The sequence below is a fragment of the Leptodactylus fuscus genome, chromosome 1 (genome assembly GCF_031893055.1).
Source record: "Leptodactylus fuscus isolate aLepFus1 chromosome 1, aLepFus1.hap2, whole genome shotgun sequence".
NCBI lineage: Eukaryota > Metazoa > Chordata > Amphibia > Anura > Leptodactylidae > Leptodactylus > Leptodactylus fuscus.
Genome location: NC_134265.1, coordinates 253,945,765 through 253,967,613, shown reverse-complemented (window position 1 = coordinate 253,967,613; position 21,849 = coordinate 253,945,765). Strand labels below are relative to the sequence as shown.

Genomic DNA, 21,849 nt, shown 5'->3' with positions numbered 1-21,849 from the left:
TAGAGGTGACATACTATCTTGTTGGATACTACCCATTAACTATGATTGGGATTACAATGTATCCCTGTCATCTCTATTAAGTACCTGATCCACTTGACCGACCATGCCATATAGGCTATGACTGCATAGTCTCTGTATTGAGTGTCAGAGGGGAAACGGAGTGGGGGTCTCATATGAGTTCTGATGTTAAGACATCGCCAGTGTGGATTTACAGGCAAATAACACAGAAAGAACTAGAGACATCCTCACCCTCCCCTCAGTTGCTATTTTGTCCTAAACATAGGGTGGGGAGGTTGTGCGGCTACAAGACCCCCACCCTCTATTTTGTTTTTTCTTTTATCTTTATTGTGGGGGGAACGACTTTTGTAGATTTTAATTGGACTATTAAAAGCTATGTTTTAGCAATTTTCATAGGGGTACCTTCTCTTGTGTCAATAGTCTTATTTTAAAGCCAAAATTGCAGAGTTAGAGTCAGTTAAAGTTGCAGTGTCCCTGAATGTGTCCTGCTGTAATGCATGTTATACAATCCCCAAGCAGGGCTTGTTTAGAACTGTAGGGGGATAAAACTCACATCAGGAATAGCAAATTCAACCAATTCAGCATTTTGGCTAAATATAAATAAATCTCATTGAAAGCTACAACATACAAATATTTGCCATTTGTTTACAGTGTTGGACTGAAGTATCTAGCGCCCACCAATGGAATTCATTCTGAGGGCCCAAAATACAGATAAATGCCAATATTGCCTGCCATGTTTTTTCAATATTAACCTGCTACCTACCCTTGCCTTAGATTTTGTGATGGGGTCTCTGAAGTGATAAAAAGAACACCGGACCCAGGACCCATATATATGTATAGATATAGAAATAATTTTTTTTACACACATACACAGACAGGCAGAGTACAATGAATGTACTGCTCCAGGCACCTCTCTTGTAGGGTTTGGGGGGCTGTGTTATAGCTTCTAAGTCCACTGGTTTCCCCAGAAATTATGCATATAAAATACATTCTACAATAATATACAAGCAAATAAAAATCAATCTAAATGATGAAAATATCTATGTATCATTGTTCAGCTGATCCATGCTGAACTGGTAACATACCTGATACAGATCATTTCTCACATTGATGATATCCTCACATATAATTCCTGAAGTTATTTCTAAGAACATCTTAACAAGTGCAGATTGGAGATGAATAACAGCCAGATGAAGGATACTGAAAAGATAAAAATATATACAATCTATTTCTGAAACTGCAGAATAGCCAGCTATACACAGTAGAGTATCAGGAAGTGTAAATGCTGCCAATTCACTTTTAACCACAATGAATTGAATGCAATAACATCTTAATACAGTAGTTATGCACTTCTTTTCTTACTTGTCTCCATTCTCATCTTGAACTGACGCTAGATGGCGCTGTACTGTCAGGAGCATTCTGACATCTCCTGTTACTGCATAGTCAAACAGGGAAGCAGCATGGCGCTTTGCAAGTTGCACAGACTTTTCCAATAATTGACAACCTGAGGAAATAAAACTGTAGTAGTGATCTTCTGTGTTATAGCCAATTTACAATAATAATCTGTCTGTCTGTCTATGTGCTGTCTTTAAAAAGAAGGAGCGGAGCATGGACCCGTTATAATAAGTGGAGCTAGTCACGTGATTTCTCTTTTCTCTACTCGTCCCAACCATGCAAGTCTACACTCACCGGCCACTTTATTAGGTACACCATGCTAGTAACGGGTTGGACCCCCTTTTGCCTTCAGAACTGCCTCAAATCTGGAAGCATTCCTCAGAGATTTTGGTCCATATTGACATGATGGCATCACACAGTTGCCGCAGATTTGTCGGCTGCACATCCATGATGCGAATCTCCCGTTCCACCACATCACAAAGATGCTCTATTGGATTGAGATCTGGTGACTGTGGAGGCCATTGGAGTACAGTGAACTCATTGTCATGTTCAAGAAACCAGTCTGAGATGATTCCAGCTTTATGACATGGCGCATTATCCTGCTGAAAGTAGCCATCAGATGTTGGGTACATTGTGGTCATAAAGGGATGGACATGGTCAGCAACAATACTCAGGTAGGCTTTGGCGTTGCAACGATGCTCAATTGGTACCAAGGGGCCCAAAGAGTGCCAAGAAAATATTCCCCACACCATGACACCACCACCACCAGCCTGAACCGTTGATACAAGGCAGGATGGATCCATGCTTTCATGTTGTTGACGCCAAATTCTGAGCCTACCATCCGAATGTCGCAGCAGAAATCGAGACTCATCAGACCAGGCAACATTTTTGCAATCTTCGATTGTCCAATTTCGATGAGCTTGTGCAAATTGTAGCCTCAGTTTCCTGTTCTTAGCTGAAAGGAGTGGCACCCGGTGTGGTCTTCTGCTGCTGTAGCCCATCTGCCTCAAAGTTCGATGTACTGTGCGTTCAGAGATGCTCTTCTGGCTACCTTGGTTGTAACGGGTGGCTATTTGAGTCACTGTTGCCTTTCTATCAGCTCGAACCAGTCTGGCCATTCTCCTCTGACCTCTGGCATCAACAACGCATTTCCGCCCACAGAACTGCCGCTCACTGGATGTTTTTTCTTTTTCGGACCATTCTCTGTAAACCCTAGAGATGGTTGTGCGTGAAAATCCCAGTAGATCAGCAGTTTCTGAAATACTCAGACCAGCCCTTCTGGCACCAACTACCATGCCACGTTCAAAGGCACTCAAATCACCTTTCTTCCCCATACTGATGCTCGGTTTGAACTGCAGGAGATTGTCTTGACCATGTCTACATGCCTAAATGCACTGAGTTGCCGCCATGTGATTGGCTGATTAGAAATTAAGTGTTAACGAGCAGTTGGACAGGTGTACCTAATAAAGTGGCCGGTGAGTGTATAAGTCTGTTTAAAAACAAACTGCACACAGACAGTTTTAGGCTAAGGCCCCATGTTGCAGAAACACAGCTTTTTTTATTGAAGAATTTGTTGCGTTTTTTTGGGGCCAAAGCCAAGAGTGGCTACAAAAGGAGATGGAAATATATAGGAAGCTCTTCTACTTCTACCTTCTGCTCAATCCACTCCTGGCTTTGGCTCAAAAAACTGCAACAAAATCTGCAAAAAAAAACCCTGTGTTTCTGCAGCATGGGGCCTTAGCTTTACATAGCATAATGTTTAAAGAGAATCTGTTAAAGGCTGAGGCTCCACGTTGCAGAAAAGCAGCTTTTTTGCTGCAGATTTTTTTGTGTTTTTTTTGAGCCAAAGCCAAAAATGGCTATAAGAGGAATAGGAGATACATATAAAGCACTTATACTTCTACTGTCTGCTCAATCCACTCCTGGATTTGGCTCAAAAAACTGCAACAAAATCTGCAACATAAATAACTGCGTTTCCACAACGTGGGGCCTCAGCCTGAAAGTACAAATGCTAAATGACAGAGCCCATGTGACTGATCTTATGCTCACTATTAGAGATGAGTGAATACTATTCGAAACGGCTAGAATCCTAGTCGGACAGTTAAGGACAAAAACCTACATGTAGATTTTTGCTGTCCGCTTAAAAAGTCGGACATCTTTGGGAACGGACAGTTAAGGACACCCACAGACAGTAAAAGAGCGCACCCGTTGTCCATTTAACAGGGGTGAACCTGGGCTTTCTGCCACCTGAAGCGGCGTCAGAAAGCCCCCCTCCCCCGAGGAGGGGCGGAGCTGAGGGGGCGGGGTCGCAAGAAAGGGACGGAGCCGAGCGGAAGGGGGCGGGGCCAATCGGAAAGGGGGCGTAGCGAGCAGCGTTCGCAGGCAGAGAGCCGGCAAGGAGAGGACCTGCTCTCTGCCTGAGTGTGAGGGGCGGCTGCTGGAGCAGCACTGCGTCCAGCAGGGCTGCCCCAATACACCGCTCGCTTCCAGTGTCGGGCTGCCGACACGGTGACGCTAAGCCAGTCCAGGACAGCTTTGTCCTGGACTGGCTTAGGTCAGCAAAAATGCCGCCCTCCCCGGGGCCCTGGCATAGCGCCGCCTGAAGCGGTCGCTTCAGGTAGCCTCATGGGAGGTGCGGCGCTGCCATTTAAATCAATGCAAAATGTCACAGACACAGCTAGTGTCCGCTGGTAATGTCTGGGCAAAATCTTGTGCGGACATTAGCAGCGGACACTAGCTGTGTCCGTGACATTTTGCATTGATTTAAATGGACATCGGGTGCGTTCTTTACTGTCCGTGGGTGTCCTTAACTGTCCGTTCCCAAAGATGTCCGACTTTGCAAGCAGACAGCAAAAACCTACATGTCAGGTTTAGCTGTCTGCTTGAAAAATCGGACTTCTTTGGGAACAGACAGTTAAGGACACCCACGGACAGTAAAGAACGCACCCGATGTCCATTTAAATCAATGCAAAATGTCACGGACACAGCTAGTGTCCACTACTAATGTCCGCACAAGATTTTGCACGGACATTAGCAGCGGCCACTAGCTGTTAGACACAGACAGTAGTGTGAACGCTCCCTTAAGCGGTTCTCTTGGGCACAACAGCTTTTGAAGTGTTCGTCTCTGATACAAGCTGGACACTACATATTGAACATTGAAATTATGTATTCGAGGAAAAATTGTCAATTTCACCTCATCTTACACATTCACGTCCGGAAAATGTTTTAACACTTTTTTTCATGTCCCGCTAGCAGACCTGAATCATCGATACTATCATCACTGATTCAGTACTATAGTCATTACAGGAGAAATAGGTAAAGCAAATGTACTTTTCTTTAGTGAAGTATATTGCAAAGTTTGTTCCTTTTACCTGCACTATTAATTTATGAAAAAAATAAAAGTTTACATACACTTTAAGGCCTCATGTTTGCTGCTTTTTTGAGTCAAAGTCAAAAATAGCTTGAAAAGGAAAGGGAAATAAAAAACCTGCACTTAGACGTTTCCCTTCTGTTAAATCCACTCGTGACTTTGGCTCAGCAACAAAAAAAAGCAGCTTTTCCACATGGGACCTTAACCTAAATCTGGCATTTTGTAAGTTTACATTATGTTTTTGTTGCTTAATTTTACAACACAATATTGTACCACATTTACGCCAGTGTCTAATCGTAACCACAACAGTAGATCTGGGCAATTGATTTCAATGTGGCTATTGATATGTCTGTTCTTTTGACAGACTTTCAAAAAGTAGAATATGTCCCAGACATATGCCACATAGTCGTGAAAAACGAGCCATTACAAAGGCAGGACTTGATGCCAGCATTAGTCAAAGGAAAAAAGAGATGGATGAGATATACATACGTGAATAGCCTAAATAAACACATTCTCCTAAAAAAAACTCTACATTATAGCTATGAATGTCTTCACATATATACACAACATTTTCAATTTCAATACAGCACTTGGTATATTGATACATTGACATAAGTGACAGACTGATTTATGACAAGATTTTCTATGCAGAAGCCTATATGCTATATATTTTGGTAGAGTAGAGTTTGTCTCTAGTGTCAGCTGCTTGATTTCAGCTATTTAGCATCCACCATAAGATCTCTTTCCAAAATGGCTTGCTGAAAGCGCTTGATTGTCACACAGGTAGATACCTCCATTAGCACCCACAAGTTTAAGGGTAAAGCTATACCGGATGAGACCAGGGACCAGCGTTAGGAAAGAGTGGGGGGGGGGGGGCAAGCTGGGCAATTGCCCACGGCCCCCGGTTCCCAAGGGGCCCCGGGTTCGGCAGCACCATACGTTTGGTCTGGTGCTCCAGATCAAGGGAGCCCTAGTTTCAAGTGTGGCCATTGACATCTATGACAGAACAGGACGCTGTAGTCCCTGCTCTACATAGATGTCACTGCAAAGGACCTGTGAGGGAGCATGGTGTAGTGATGTCATCACAGGTCCTTATGCCGAGGAAGAGAGACTTCTGCCTCAGGACACAACAGGAGCCTGAGAAGGTGAGGAAGACTTTTATTTAGGATGCACAGGGCAGGACATCAGCATGCCATCTGTAGGGTCCGATTGTTCTAGCAGCCTCCATGTGCTGACAGCTTATAGTGGACAGGATACAGCTACTATTCAAGTAATAGGACTGGCACAGCAGCGCCATCCTCTGAATACTGGTGGTTCTGGGTTTTTCAGCGCCGTTCTTATTATTTGAATAGTAGTGTTGAGGCATCCTGTCCACAAACAGCGTCTGGCACCCGGAAGCTGCTAGTACAGCTGATCTGTGTGGGGTTCGGGTGTTGATCCCTGACAGATTAGATACTGACATACCGATGAGCCGTCCTGTGGATCGGTTATCAGTATAAAAGAATCAGTTTGGGGGGAGAAAACCTTTTAATTGATGTGATGTTTATTAGGATAGAAGTCTGTGTAGTGCACGGCTATGGTCTTTGATTCACTATGCAATATAATGGCGGTAGTCTCAGTATGGAGGTCGTGTACTATCTGGGCCTTGTATAGAGGGGTTGTTGGTCTATACATGATGTGTATTGTCTGGTAAGTGTCTATATAGTGGTAATAATTCTCCCCAGTATAGCGATACACACATAGTAGTTTCACAATTATATATATCTTTACGATTTTTTTGTATTCCTGATCTTTTGAGACTATATCAATCCCGCTGGTAGTGCAGCCCTGACTTATGAAATGACTGAATATGATGGTGTTTGTATGTCAGGATATGGGGGCCCCACTTATAGTTTTGCCCAGGGCCCCACTTTGTCTAAAACTGGCCCTGTATGAGACCCAGCTAGGTTTCCCAAGCAGTTGGGCAAGAAGGTACAGCAAGATCTGATAAACTAGGGGTTCAAAACCTGTAATCCAAGACACTTTGCACTGCTGTTTTTGGAAGCAATCAGTGGATGACATTTGCTTACTCTTATTCTCTACACTGGCACTGTACATCACAGTGGGCTAGCTGTTATAGTAAACATAGCACCAAGAGATGTATGGGGCTCCGTTGTGTCTCCATATGCCTAATATATCAGAGAAAAGCCTTATAAAAATGCTAGAAAACGTAACTGTAGCAAACTTCATCTGATGCAGTTAACAGAAAATCTTGTATTAAATTGGATTTAGTTAGAAGTTAGAACTGCCTATCTATACTTCATACTCTATCAGACACACAAGCAACTAAAAATAAGGGACTGCATGAAGCAGATTTTGTACACGCTGGACACATACAGTTGACGTTAAATTAGTGAAATTGATAAATGTCATTAGTACTTGTGTCTTAGCATTTACCAGGTACTTTGCAGGCTTCTACTTCCTCCCTGGCAGGATCTGTGTGTGAGTCACTTTGTGTGAGTGACGCCTCCAGATGCTTGCAGTTAGTTTCGGTCTCTTTAAGCACAGACTCATCTCCTTCCTGGTCTCCACCACAATGGAGCTGTGAGGCTAAGTGTACACAAACCATGTAATTGTTATATATTCTTCATGTGTAATAACTCCTTATTACTGGATAACAGCTCTCCTAGTAGTAACAGCATGCATGAATGACAAAGCTATCCGGGATATAAGCAAAGATAAACCTATTTTCTAGAGATATACAATTTACAGCATAAATATATTCAATATAACAATCTCAACTGCTCAAAGCAGAAATGTTACTGACAACATACTTGACATATGGATCCAATCTGAGCCTAATTCTCACATATAAACTACCCTCTAGCAGTCTAACGTCACCTCTACATTGATACTTATCTATTTTTACTATATCACAATGCTATACCATGGAAGCACCTGACCTTATAACTCTGTTCTCGTCTCTGACAGGACTCATGTAAAATACTGTCTGACCACAACAGGATTGTAAGAAGACAAGATTATTTCCCCACTGAATCTGGAAGTGATGTCATGTTTTATCCTCTGTGTTTATCTTCGTTAAATCTACATGGTAAAAGGTTTGCAACTTAGTTAAAACTAACATGCTGCAATTTTAGAAAATGAATATATTTCTGAAAATGCAACTTTCCGTAGCTTATATTTCCACAATGTGTGGCTGACATGACATCTCCTTCACTTTGCTGATACTGCATTTTTCACAATGTGGGGTCTCAGCTTTAAAGGCCACAGCTCATTCTGTACTAGCCTGGTTACACAGGCAAAGCACATAGAGGAAAAACAATCGCTAGAGTGCTTCCCCTGGTGTGTACTTTCATTGACTGCCAGCAGCACAGCCCAGAGCCGTAGTACAAAGGGTGATGTGTTGTTGATGATCCAAACTACCACCTAATAAATAAGTGTTTGCCCATTTAGTGACACTATTATACAGGCTGATTATCGGGTGCTAATGCCTCAACAAGCATTCATTCGTGATAGATGTCTGCTAAAGGGAGTCTGTCAGTCAAAAATTACAAATAAAGATAAACACAGCACCTTGCAGGGTTTGAGATAAGGTTTTCCAAACTGTCTTTTTTATTGCAGACCGATGAAATATTCTGATTTTTATAATATGTAAATGAACTTTAGGGGCGTGTAATCTGCAATGTGGGCTTCGCTTTGCATTAAAGATTACCACCCCTAATTCCCTCCAAGGTCCGCCCATCACAGGATAAAAGACAGCCCTCTGTCCTCGCTCATCTTTAGCAAGCACCTTACACGCTACTGCGCATGTCTGATGATGTACCTGGAAGCACAGTACAGCATTTTGGAAAACCTTATCTTAAAGCCCTGCAAGGCACTGTGTTCATCTTTAAAGGGAGTGTGTGAGCTCAAAATTACATATAAACAGCTTTAACACGGCCTTAAGTAAATTAAATGAGATTGTATCTTACCTGTGTTGGAGTTCATTGTGCTGCCATGAAAATTTATTCCTCCATAATTATTTGTATAGCTGAATGAGGGGTAAGTGTAACCTGTAAGTAACCAGGAGTTCCGTGTTCATAACAACTCTTGTATTGGTTCAGACAATAGTTTTGTTTTTGGCTCATATCGAAAAACCATAAAACACACTGAAATCAAAAGTGTGGTCTGTTACCTAAACAGGATTTCTAGTAACTTTCTTTGAATAACCTCCTTAGACTGTTCTCCCAGACATTCAGAAATTGTAATAAAGAATAGAGATGAGCGAGTAGTATTCGATCGAGTACTACTCGCTCATCTCTAATAAAGAACTCTGTTCCTGGAGTCTTTTGCAGTTACTTGTACACTACCCACTTCATTTTCATATCATAGCTAAAGGGGTTTGCCCATGAAGACAACTTATTTGCTATCCACAGGGTAAAAGTTGTAGATTGGTGGGAGTATATGAGTACTCATATACTCCAATAGAGATGAGCGAACATTGTTCGGAACAGCCGTTCCGAACAGCACGCTCCCATAGAAATGAATGGAAGCGGCCGGCAAGCGGGGGGTTAAGCGGCCGGCCGCCGGCAAAGTCTGAGTGCCAGGTGTTTCCATTCATTTCTATGGGAGCCTGCTGTTCGGATCGGATGATCCGAACAGTGTTCGCTCATCTCTAAAATTGCACCACCAAAGAGAAAAACTTGGAATTGTAGAAATCATTGAATAAACATGTCAATGATATGAGTGTCCAAGTATAAACTTATGACCTTGTTTGACACACTCCAGGGGGTTTGAATCTGTCACATGGGTTTATGTCCCTCTACAGAAATAAGCCATCCCATCACTAATCAGAGCAACCATAAAAGCCACTCATTGAACTGATAAGGGACTTGTGAACTGATGATTTGTTTACTTGTATGTACCAATTACCATTTACTCTCAAACATTCTATTCCTATGTGTCTCTTTTTACATAACTATGCATCCTTCAGAAATTGTGTTTAAACCATGCCTGACGAAGAGCCCTAAGTAGTCTCGAAAGCTTGTAATCTGTCATCATTTTGGTTAGCCATTAAAAAAGTATCAACTACTGAAGACTCTCAATTTTTATATCCACTGGCTAACATGATACAAAGATATATTTTTCCTTAAAAAAAAATAAACAAAATATTCAAAACCTTTATTCAGTATTGAGTATGAGAGCAGTATTATACGATTGCCATACTATAAGAGAGATTATTCATGGTTGTTTGAAGAATGTTATGCTATGTTTAATGCACTTGGGCACACAAATCTTCAAGATTGGCTGCAGAAAGTTCACTTTACAACTGATGATCAATGATGTGCCAGAAGTCCTCAATGGAAAACAAGTTCAGGGACGCTGCGGGCCAGGATAGTATTGCTTAAGACATGCATGCTACTAACAGTAGCAAAAGCAACATGCGGCTTTGCATTGTCCTGTTGAAAAATAGCTCCTGGCACACTTTGGAAAAATGGCTGTACCACTAGCTCCACAACCAAAATCAATGCAATGTCAAGCTCTTAGTGTACTTGAATCAAAAACTACAGAGGTCCGACTACCATACATTAAACCACCTCACATCAAAATCCATAGAGTAGGACAATCCCTTGTAGAGGCCACTTCATGGAGTTGCCCATTTGGTCTCCTCTGCTGCAGATGGCAGCTTCCTCCACTGCAGGATTCATTGCCGGCTTGCTGTGCACCATGACAGCCTGAACAGTGCAGTTTATTAGTGCTCCATTCACAAGAAGGAGCCTATTCTCCTGATTTCAGGAGGACTCAGCCGTTAGCCCCTATCCTGTAGTTTGGGAATAAGTGTCCTTAACGACAAGTTTATTAAAAGATTTTAGACTGACCACATACATTAAATAGCTGTCAGTAGTTCGGACAACAGCAGAATTGTCATTTATGGTCATTATTGTCTATGGTAATTATTACTATCCATAAACAAATGCATGATTTTCCAACGTAATGTTGTGTAGTAGATGAAACTCTGAGCAGGAAAGAAAATCCAAGATCATAGCCATACAGATCTATGTAATAGAACTGTCTCAAGTGATTTCAGGTATAGGGTCATTTAAATTAATTTCACACAATGCAACCAGTACATTATTTATAACATAGCATGCTATAGCATGTCTAAACTGAGAGCAAAGTGCAAGTCATCGCTGAATGGTTATTTTTAATGTGCATTCTTTAGTTACGAAGTACAAGCTGTGGCATGCACAAGACTGAAGGATTACTTGACAGTGATGTATTCTCTTCCTACTCTATTCTTGTGCTATGATTCAGACTTCCTAGATTTATATTGTCTTTCCAATGCAATAGCATACCATGACATCAGACATCATGTATTGTATATATAAATATATATATATATATATATATATATATATATATATATATACATACACACACATAGTTTCTGGGACTCTTCCAGCCCTGGGTATATTCATATACAAACATTTCTCCTAAACAACTAAAAAGGGAGTTGCAGAGCTGTTATAACATACTTGGTATATGCTGTTAGAAGAAGCACCACTGTTAAAAACAATCTTACATCCTGGGACTGCAAGTCCTTCAAGTGCTCTGAAGGTGTTTCCTTCACCCTGCTTTCTACACTGAGACGCTCTAGATCCCGTCAGTATCCATCCAGGAACCTGCTCCAGCTTTTGCACAGAGAAGGTTGGCTGTGGAGCAGCTCAATGCTGAGACCAGAAAGCATCCTAAGGATAAAGGACCTCCCTCAATGCACTTGTAGCCCTGCATTAAAACCTTGCTGTTACTAGCGATATACATAAAGTTATGTCTAAACAGCTCTCCAGGCCTCACGCCTAATATTGTCAGCTGTTTTCCAATGTTAAAGCTGCTGACAGATTTTCTTTTTATAGGATAGTATAACTTGCTTCCCACATAGGCAATTAAAAAATGACTAATCCTTATAAACTAAGTGATTATATTGTACAATCTACTACCAATTTTCTTTAAAATATCACAGAAATAGTCAGCATCAAAATAAAAATGTTTATTGTACCTCCTCCTGTGCCTGAGCTTCCAGCTCCGCTTCCATATAAGCCACCGCCACCCCCTCCTCCTCCACTTCCAGATCCTGCCCCACTTCCACCATAGCCATCAGAAAAGTTTGGCATAAGTTTCATGCGTTTTCGCTGAACTTCTTCTTTGTCTAGAAAAGAAATTTCATTTTTCATTTCATATTACAATAAAAGTGGAAGTCTCAATACTGAATGATAGGCTATGTTGAATCCTATCCTACTAATAATGTGAAAGTTTGTGTATTTGGATGTTTGTTCCTCAATCACGCAAAAATGGCTGCAGGGATTTTGCTGACATTTGGCACATACATCTTGGGACCTGGAAAGAAATATAGGCTACGTATTCAACCGGTACATGCCCGCGCCTTGCGACAGCTAGCCCCGAACTGCAAGGCTAACGGAGCTGAGATGATGTCATCCACTCTGCTTCACAATAGGGCCGGTGATATGTGCTCGGCGCTACTAACGCTGGACACGCTGGTGAACATGGCGCCTACTCCATGCTCCGGAGTGTCCGGGCCACGCGCGGGAACCCAAGTGTGCATCGGCTGTGCCACTCCTGTGACTCCGGCAGCTGACTGTACTCAGCGGCCTCTGCTGGCTGTGCAGCGGGGGTCAGTCCGGACTGTGGGGACCATGGCACATGTGTGAGACAGCGCGCAAGGAATCTGGTGCACACGTTCAGTAACTACTCAGGGTCGGTTGGCACTCTTACCTTTTCCACGGGAGGTGGGGCCATGCGGGGGAGAGGGGCAACGTCAGGGTGGTGGCAAGAGGAGCTTGGGGGCCGCCACGGACGAAGTGGCGGGAAATGATAGTAACATATATAATTAAACTGTGTATTAAATGCAGGCGCATGCACACCGAAGTGAATGCTGAGACTGCCAGATGTAAAGCTGCCTAGAGTGGCTAACACCAGATCATTGAAAAATATGGTTGATACTAAATATAAGAATTACTAGTGTTTCCTACCTTTTATTTCTGGATAGTAAAGGAACGGTTTGGGTTCACTAGTTTCATAATCTGATTTTCTCCGAAGCTGTACAAACACAGAGGCAGGCCTTAAAATATTCACATCCTTGTACTTAGGAGTTTTAAATACAATGGCAAACTAAAAGAAAAAAAAAAAAGAAGAAATGACAAAAATATTCTTTAAGTCTTAAATTTAAAAACTGCTGTTTATTGTATTTATTTATATATTACTGTACATTATATCATATTTACCAGTTCAGATACCACTGATTTGTAATAGTGAATAAAATATACTCAATAAAAGGAAATATCTGCCAAAACAACCTTCTAAGGCCGGGGCCCCACGGGACGGAAATGCAGCAATTTGTCCACGTTTTCTGGCTGTGGGACCTTAGCCTAAAGGTGCAGTTTCAGCATTACAGGACAAAAAAATCTTTGACAGCAAAGCATACAAGAGGAGGAAATAAAAGGTATTAGATTATTTTATTTAACTTATCAAATACAATCACAAGATGGCATATGTGGAGTTGTCAGTTTAATTCATATCTTACGTCAACAGACTATAATTCTCCCAAATCTAAACAAGACCCGTAGTGTATCAGAAGTTCAGAAACACATAGCATATAAACAGTAAGAATATGATCTCTTTTAAACCTACCACTGTCTTGAAATACAGGCATATATACCCATTAACATTCACCCATGTACCTTACTAACAAGGGCCCAATGGAATCAATAATTGGAAGCAAACTTTCAGAATACCCCCCTTCCCCTTTAGCTAAGTCCTCTCCCTTCACCTGACTGAACTCAAAGTACACATCTTGTTCCATGCATACCTGTCTATGAACATCTGTAGGTGAAAAGTCACCAAATCCTTCCCAAATATGGCCATTTTCGTCCTCTTCATAAAAACGTATTTGAATATCATCTGCAGCAGACAATGTGGATAAATGAAAAAATTTATATAGCATGTCACAAATTTCCTACATGTCGGGTTTTTCTGTCCGCTTGAAAAGTCGGACATCTTTACAAGCGGACAGTGAAGGAAGGGCATGGAGTGCAAAAGAATGCATCCGATCGCCATTTAAATTAATGAAAAGTGTCACGGACACAGCTAGTGTCCGCTCCTAATGCCTGTGCAAGATTTTGAACGGACACTAGGAGCGGACACTACCTGTCGGACACTGACCGTAGTGTGAACGCCCCCTAACACCCCTGCATCCAGCAAATCAATCTCAGTCTCCTATTCTACCACGCAAAAAGAAGTTACAAGACGCTGTTAGCTCTGCTCTTTTTGTACCACTTATCAACCCAAATAGAGAGGGCCTTGTAGACTTCTATGCCCATAGACTTCTATGGACAGTGAGGCCGGCATGAATTAGACAGAAGAAGAGTTATGAGGCCTCTGATGACATGATAAACAAGGAGCCCAAATGTTTGTATATTAATATATAATATAGAAGTCGGGGGTAATGTATGACTCTGAAGGCAAAGCATGAGACTCTCTGGATACCATTTGGCGCTAAGAAGGAACTCCATGGCATGATGTGAGCAGTATATATCGCTTTAGGCACTGTTTGGCCCTACTAGGTAAACAAATGGATTTTTGTACTAATCGTAAAATCCTTTTCTCATTTTATTCATTAGGGGACAAAGCATCATGGTATAGACCTGGCCACTAGGAGACTGACACTAGGAAGAGCAAAGAATTTCTGCTTCTATACCCTCTCCATATACACTGTGCTAGCCAGTTTTACCGCAGCAGTAAGAGATTAAGATAGAGAGTAAATGTCTGATTGCCAGGATTCCCAATGGTGGCATGCCAACTGATCATGAGAGTCTCTGAATCCCTTGTGTGAATGGAGCATTAGAGCACATGTGTGACCACTGTTCCATCTACTTTTATGGGACTGACAGAGATGTTGTGAGCACTGCTCCATAGGTCCATTAGACGTAGTGGAGCTGTGGTCACCAATACGCACCATCACTCCATTCACCAAGGGGACTCAGGACTCCCCATTCTCATATTCAGAGGAAATTCCAGTGATCAGCCCTCCTGTACGGTGGATAGAATATAGGTTTTTGTTTTTTTTGTTTTTTTATAATTTCCTTGTAAAATTTGGCTTTTTCAAATCAGTCTTGACAATCCCTACAGCCAATGGGAAAAAAAACCTGCGACTATGAAAAATGAAGACTGCGTAATAACTTTTTTCCAATGTTCCTCATAAGTAATAATACCTCCTCCTTACGTTGCAGTGCCACCTACCTACAGAAGGCATACCTGTAGTAAGCATTCTTGAGAGATAAAAAAACAAACAAAAAACAAGTGTACCTTTTTGAACTTTATCACACAGAAGATAAATCTCTTCTCCTCCTGTGACACAGCCAGAGGTTCTATCCATACGAACAATCTTTAAATTAGATGCATTAGGAGCCTCTGTAAAACACAAGAGCAGCGCATCTGTCCATACTGTAATGCAACACAGCACAAAATAGAGGCAAGGATAATGATCCCATCACCAATCACAGATCATGGCTCTACATATACTTCAAATACAGCTTTTACATACCCATGACATAGCCCCCTGGTCCCAATATAGATACTATATGTCAGTAGTTTGTAATTAACTTTTAATGTCTCATCCACATAAATATTGTAAACCATGATAGTTAACAAATAAAATTAAGGAAACTTTTGTATGTCTTCAACCTCTTCCCACCATTTATCACTTATCAATATTTGTATTTCAAAAGCCATGACTTTTTTATTTTTCCGTTCACAGAGGCCTATGAGTGTGTAATTGAAACATAACAAATTGTACTTCATAATGGCACCATTTAATATTCCATATGATGTACTGGAAAGCTTGGAAATTTTCAGAATGGGGTGAAAATGGAGAAAAACTTTGTTTTCGTGACTTTCTTACCAGCTTTGTTTTTATGGCGTTCACTGTTCAGCCATTCTATGGGATGGCGCAAAATACTTTTTTTCTTTTGGGAGTCACCATATTGTTACACTAGTAACACCACCACTGACACCAGTGTATGGGGGTGTATAAGGTGTCTTTTTTGCAGGGGCAGATGTATTTTATATCAATTTGGGGAATGTCTATTATTTTGATTGCATGTTATTCAATTTTTTATCGGTGGCAAAACACAGTTTCGGCTCCACTATGTACGAGTAAAGTTTGTAGACATTTTCAGACACAAGGATATCTAATGTGTATGTGTTTTCTTTGTTTATTTACTTTTATATCTTATCAAGGGAAAAGGGGTGTTTTTCATTTTTAATATTTTTTTTCACTTTTTTTCTTTACTTTTATATGTAAAATCCCAGAGAAAATAGTCACTAATATGCATTGCATTCTAAAATCATTCCTATGCTTCTACTACAGGCTGACTAGTGCAACCTGTAATAGAAATAATTGAATGACAAACCTGGGAGACTTCAATAGGCTGTAATAGTAATGGATCACCACCTCCGGATCTCATTCTGGGGACTGGCAATCCACTGGAGAATGTAGGCGCCCCTGTGTCACCAGAAAAATGGTGCCTCAGTCAGCTTTGACCATGGCATCAGGATTGTTAATGCCAACGATCAGCGTAAGCACTGATCACAGGCTTTGCTGCCGAGTCTGCGTTGTATAATAAATTATACTATATTCAAAAGAACAGACCTCCAAGGCAATATTACGGAAATGCTGGGAGCTCAGTTTTAGTAAATAAATGTTATTGTTTGTACAATGAAAAAAAATGCAAGATCTCAGCTTGCCCTCATTCATTTTGCTTACAGTAGATAAAAATTAGTTCTGGTCATGTGATGGACACACAGGTACAAGGCTCACTACAAGCCAGAGCTTTATTTCCTGTGCTGTAACAACCTGTGTACCTGTATGTCTATTATATGACCAGAACTGATTTTTATTGACTGGAGAGAGAACAATGAATCACACCAAGTAGAGATCTAGAAAACCCTGAGAAATTAATACAGAAAGGATTTTGGAAAATTGTATAATGTTTCAGTATACGAACAATAACATTTCTTTGCTGAAATTGGATAACTTCTTCATGTATTCAGTGTAAATCATAGCAGATCTAGACTGGAAAGAAGGAAAGCTACAATGAAAAAAACCATATGAAAAGTTGAACAGCTAAGTTCATATAAGCTTTGCATTTCACTGGTCGATGTGTTAATTTGCTGTATTGCCATTGATGATGCAATGTGTTGATTGCTCTGTTGCTCTTACAGGTCTTGTACCATGAGATGTTTTGGTATGTCCTCCCCAAACATTGTCATGACCCAGTGTTATCTGTGTTATACTTGGTTTATGCCAAGGCAGAGTATGTATAAGAGAGGCCTTTGTGCCTTACTGCAGTCGACACAGACAAGCCTATAATGTGCACAATGTGTGTCCATTTAGTGGTTCATCCACGCAATCCAAGGAAGCAGATATGTAGCGATGAATCGGAGGCCTAGTCTGTGAGTACAAAAGGTGTCGCCTGTAACAGGAAGGACATTCGTCACCCTTTGGAAACTCTGGGCCACCGAAGTCGTGTGCGAAGGGTGTTGTAACATTGTGTAAGATGATCTATACTTTGAACAGTATAAATCAGAACTGACCAATGTAACAAGCATGTGACCACAACTCACTCAGCCCCGCATGCCACTGGGAGTTGATGAAAATTTATTAATGAAAGGCATACGAATGCTGCAGCATGCACAGAGATATACTAAGGGCAGGAGGAAGAATCTGTTAATAGGATTTGAAGTGTTTTGCAGTGCACTGCTCAACTTTGGCACAAACTGAAGTCTTACAGGTACTGTATATAGGACGATATAGGAGACTACTGATATCACAAATTTTAGAAGTACTAATTTTGAACATGACTGAGGTTTAGGGGCAATTTTGCAAATGATAAGATGCATTTTTTTGTTTTTCTGGAGGGGATTTAAATAACTGGGATTCGATACACTTTGTACATTTAATTAGCCATTAAAATGATAGAACTATCCTAAGAAATATGTAATAAGAAAAGAAAAATACTTACTGCTATCAAATATAGGAACGGATATGACAGGCTCAAGTCGTCTAGTGAAACCCCCATTACTATCTGGCAAGAAAGCAGTGAACATCAGTCGTACCACGCTAAGGTCAATGTCTTTGGATTGTTGATACGCTGCTTGTCGAATTAGATCTTTTTCCCGCTCTACAACATAAAACACACAACATATATAAATGCAAATAATGATGGATGTAAAAACAAATCCAGTACATACATCAAGAAGTGGAAATAGCACTAAAGAAAAGGTCACTTAATGTATAACAGCATGTATTTTCTTGGCTAATACCACTTTAGTAGATGAATACAAAGATCATTTAGTCATAGGGATATTTTACTCCAACAACATATAAAGGCTGAAAAACCAGCAATATTAAAGATTTGGGCTTATTTTGTCATTCCTCAGCACACTGGCCACTGGCTGACGGATGGTTGGAGTTGAAGGAGGCATAGTGTTTTATATAGCCTGAGAAATCTGAAACAAGTTTTAACATTTCTAGCACCAAATATAGATTTTAATAGTAAACATTTACCATTTCAGAATATTACATTTTAGTGGTTGTTAAAGGATTTTTCTACAGGTGCTTTGTGTTTTGTGGCCTGGGACAAACAGTGCAGCTGCACCATTAAGTTGCATCATGTGACATCAGTCAGCTACACAGCTACAGGGGTCATAACGTTCACCTTTGAAACCAGCCCCTAAGACAGGTGACGTCATTGGCTCCCTCCCCACACTACTGTCTCCAGGTGTATGGGTGGCATTATTACCATGTGATCTCTGCATTCATTCATTGGTCTCACCAGTCATGTACCATACATGCTAACATCACTGCTGAGGTCTACTGAATTCCTTTTCACTTTTGTTCAACAAAGAAATGAACAAAAATGGCAACGAACACACCTTTAAGGTTACATGTGCATTTCTGTAATCATAAGCATTTACACATATCATATGTGACTAACCTGTCAATGACCTGTCCGCTGAATATGCATAACTTAACTCAGGGTGTACCAAAAGACCAGCATTATAGCCCTTCTTAAAAGCATCCATCATGCGCATCTCCAAAATCTCAATCACTTTTTTCTTCGTTACATGAAGAATTCCTAAATTGGGGAACCTATTTATACATTGAAAAAAGGGACAAATAAATATTACATTTAATGCCGATGTTTCAAATGTTACATACTCACCTGCTTTACAACAGAGCAGGGTATGTGTCTTATCGGTGGTACTCCTTAGTAACAGTTACAGCATACAGTAAGGGTAAGTTTACACGTAGTTTTTTGGTCAGGATTTTGAGGCTGTATCCATCTCAAAATCCTGGTGTCAGCAGACATCCAGCGCTAATGCCTCCGGTCGGTGCCCGCACACACTCCCATAGAAATCAATGGAAGCGCCCGGCACGCCGATTAAACCCCCGCTTGCCGGCTACTTCCATTCATTTCTATTCACTATGTCTTACTTTCGGGGGAGCGCCTTATATTAGGCAAGGCAGCAAAATGTCTGCCATGCCTTACTTTCGGGGTACGTCCTATTTTCGGGGAAACACGGTAGTTACTCGCTCACTCCATAAGTACAGTGACTGTCCTGACAGCATACCCATCACAACATCTATATAATGCCCAGAATACCCATTCTGATTGTCTGGCAGTGGCTTATATTGTTTCGTGTAAATGGGTCTTAAAATTTTAGAACAGGTGGGTGTGTAAATATCAGTAGTACTAGTCGTCTACTGTGGGAAGTGCGATGTCAGTGAACAAAAACCTCACATGAACATCAAACATATGTGAAACATGCTGTGGTTTGGAATATCTGAACACACCAAGTACTTCGGCTTACTAGTTATTTCCTGCTTTCGTGTACTTTACATATCTGTCCAGGATCACCTGTAACAATAAAGTGAAAAAGAAAGACTCACCCAACAACATTGTCTTTAGGGCCTACATTTACAGAGCAGATTCCATCTTCACAATGCTTCCCCACTAAGCTATGCGCATGTAGCCGGACATCTTTGCCATTGGTCACCAGCTGCACTATGATTTTGGCTTGGCCAACGTAGTTGTTAATCTGTAAAAACAACATTTTACTATCAACTATATTTTTTGTTAACGGGAAATCCACTTGTGATTATGTTGTGGCTTACCACAGAAACGTGTAAGATTACTCTCTTTAGAATGTTTTTGCATTGACTTTCTGCTGTCATTACCCTCAGTGTAGCATCTTTGTCTGTTCGGGCCTCTGCATCCCCCTCTGTTCTCACGCTGTTGCACAGGAGGCGTGTTCATTTGTGATCCTTTGCACATGTTGTTTCTGTGCATGCTGGCTCTAAACTGTTACTGTTTGTATTTACATTTCTGACCTTTGGAATTTTCTTGTGACTACTCTCTTGGATTTTGATTCTGTACTGCGCTGCTTGACTGGTTCTGACCCCCTGGCTACCTGACCTCCCATTTGTTGTTGTTTGTCTTTTTTTGTGTTATCACCTATATCATAAGAAGGAACTGCCGACCAATTGTCCTCTGCCGCCTAGGGCAGTAAGGCAAGTAGGCAGGGACAGGGGATGGGTTCAGCTTAGGACTCACTATCTTGTTGTTCCCTTCCTCCCAGGTTTCACCAGCAGCTCCGGGGAAATTGTTCTTCTAGCAATTCCTTTACACTCAGCAACATACCTGCAATCTATACATGTGTATTCTAGTTTCACCTGTACTAGAAAGTATCCAGATCATGCCTAAGGTACGTTTACACGCAGGAATGTGTCTCGGATTTGTATGTGAATTATGGCCTCGAATCTGCTTCCCTTTGTTTTTAATAGGAGGCAGAGATTGCAGCAGGACACAGAAAAAAATCTGCGCTGTTCTCAATCTTGTCCCTGGTTCCCACTGCTGAAAATCTTGTTGCACTCAATAGGGTTCTAGGGGTCTTTACAAATCCTACATTCTCAAACTCAGTGGTTGGAAGTTGGAGGTCTTGGACTACACTTATGTTAGTTTTGACAAATAGATATGGCATGTGAAAAATCAATTTGGATAGATTTTCCCTTTACCTTGTGTTTACATGTCCCAGTTTTGAGATGCTGTTTTTTAAAATCAAAACCAATTGCGATAAAGTTCCTGTTTTTGGATTCAAGAACTACATTTGTAAATATGAATGTCTATATGCAGTCTGGGGTCTATTTACATGCTTAATAGAGATGAGCGAGTAGTATTCGATCGAGTACTCGTATCGGTCAAATACCACGCAGGAAAAATCCATTGCATTCAATGCAAAAACCTCCTCGTGCTCCTCATCCTGCTACTTCCGGAACTTGGAGGATCCAAGGAGTCGAACTTTGGTTTCCATGGAAACCGGAACAACATTCCCGTTTTTTCCCATAGACTATAATAGGATTCGATATTTGAACGAATACTACTCGCTCATCTCTAATGCTTAAGTTTTTGCATGCGGTTTTTAAAGCCAAGTCCAGATGATTGGTAGGAGTAGCGCCTGTTCTCTATAGAGCTTAATTAGCATATGTTCACTTGGGAAAAGTGATGGTTTAAAAAACAAAATCACAATGGCACTAAAAAAGTGATGTAGAATGCAAAGTGTTGGAGTTTGTGGAGGTGGCGAAAGGCTCACTGCATGGACCTTAGCCTCAAACAGCATTCCAACGAATGTTTTCTTGGACTTTTAATGCTAAACCTTCAAGCAACCTCTTGCTAGGTTATAAGATGCTGCTGTGTAGACCAGATTTCACTTCCTGTGAACTACAGGATTACATTATCACCTATAGAATCTCTCCTGGCAGCTCACCTGTATGTCCCTCCTATTTATTCCTTATCTAATCTAATGACCAGTAGAACAAATATAAAGTAGGGGAGCGAAGCATGAAGAACTTTTTTCAAGTAAACAAAAAACTGAAAGCTGATGGAAGACGTTTTCTGTTTTATTTTAAGATTACTGTCCATAATGACAATCTGCCATTGTTCTCCTTTTTT

The 21,849-nt window shown here is 41.0% G+C and overlaps 1 protein-coding gene across 1 annotated transcript in view; it reads right to left on the bottom strand.

Moving 5' to 3' along the window:
• NFKB1 (nuclear factor kappa B subunit 1) overlaps positions 1–21,849 on the bottom strand; it is an 84,692-nt gene that overhangs the window by 20,479 nt on the left and 42,364 nt on the right. The window contains exons 6-16 of the mRNA XM_075285579.1: positions 19,791–19,939; positions 18,835–18,989; positions 17,860–18,018; positions 15,143–15,247; positions 13,647–13,738; positions 12,811–12,949; positions 11,820–11,969; positions 8,755–8,835; positions 7,220–7,372; positions 1,381–1,522; positions 1,104–1,218 (exon numbers count right to left, since the gene is read on the bottom strand). Coding sequence (XP_075141680.1) covers positions 1,104–1,218; positions 1,381–1,522; positions 7,220–7,372; positions 8,755–8,835; positions 11,820–11,969; positions 12,811–12,949; positions 13,647–13,738; positions 15,143–15,247; positions 17,860–18,018; positions 18,835–18,989; positions 19,791–19,939 — 1,440 coding nt within the window. The remainder of the gene's footprint in view (positions 1–1,103; positions 1,219–1,380; positions 1,523–7,219; positions 7,373–8,754; positions 8,836–11,819; positions 11,970–12,810; positions 12,950–13,646; positions 13,739–15,142; positions 15,248–17,859; positions 18,019–18,834; positions 18,990–19,790; positions 19,940–21,849) is intronic.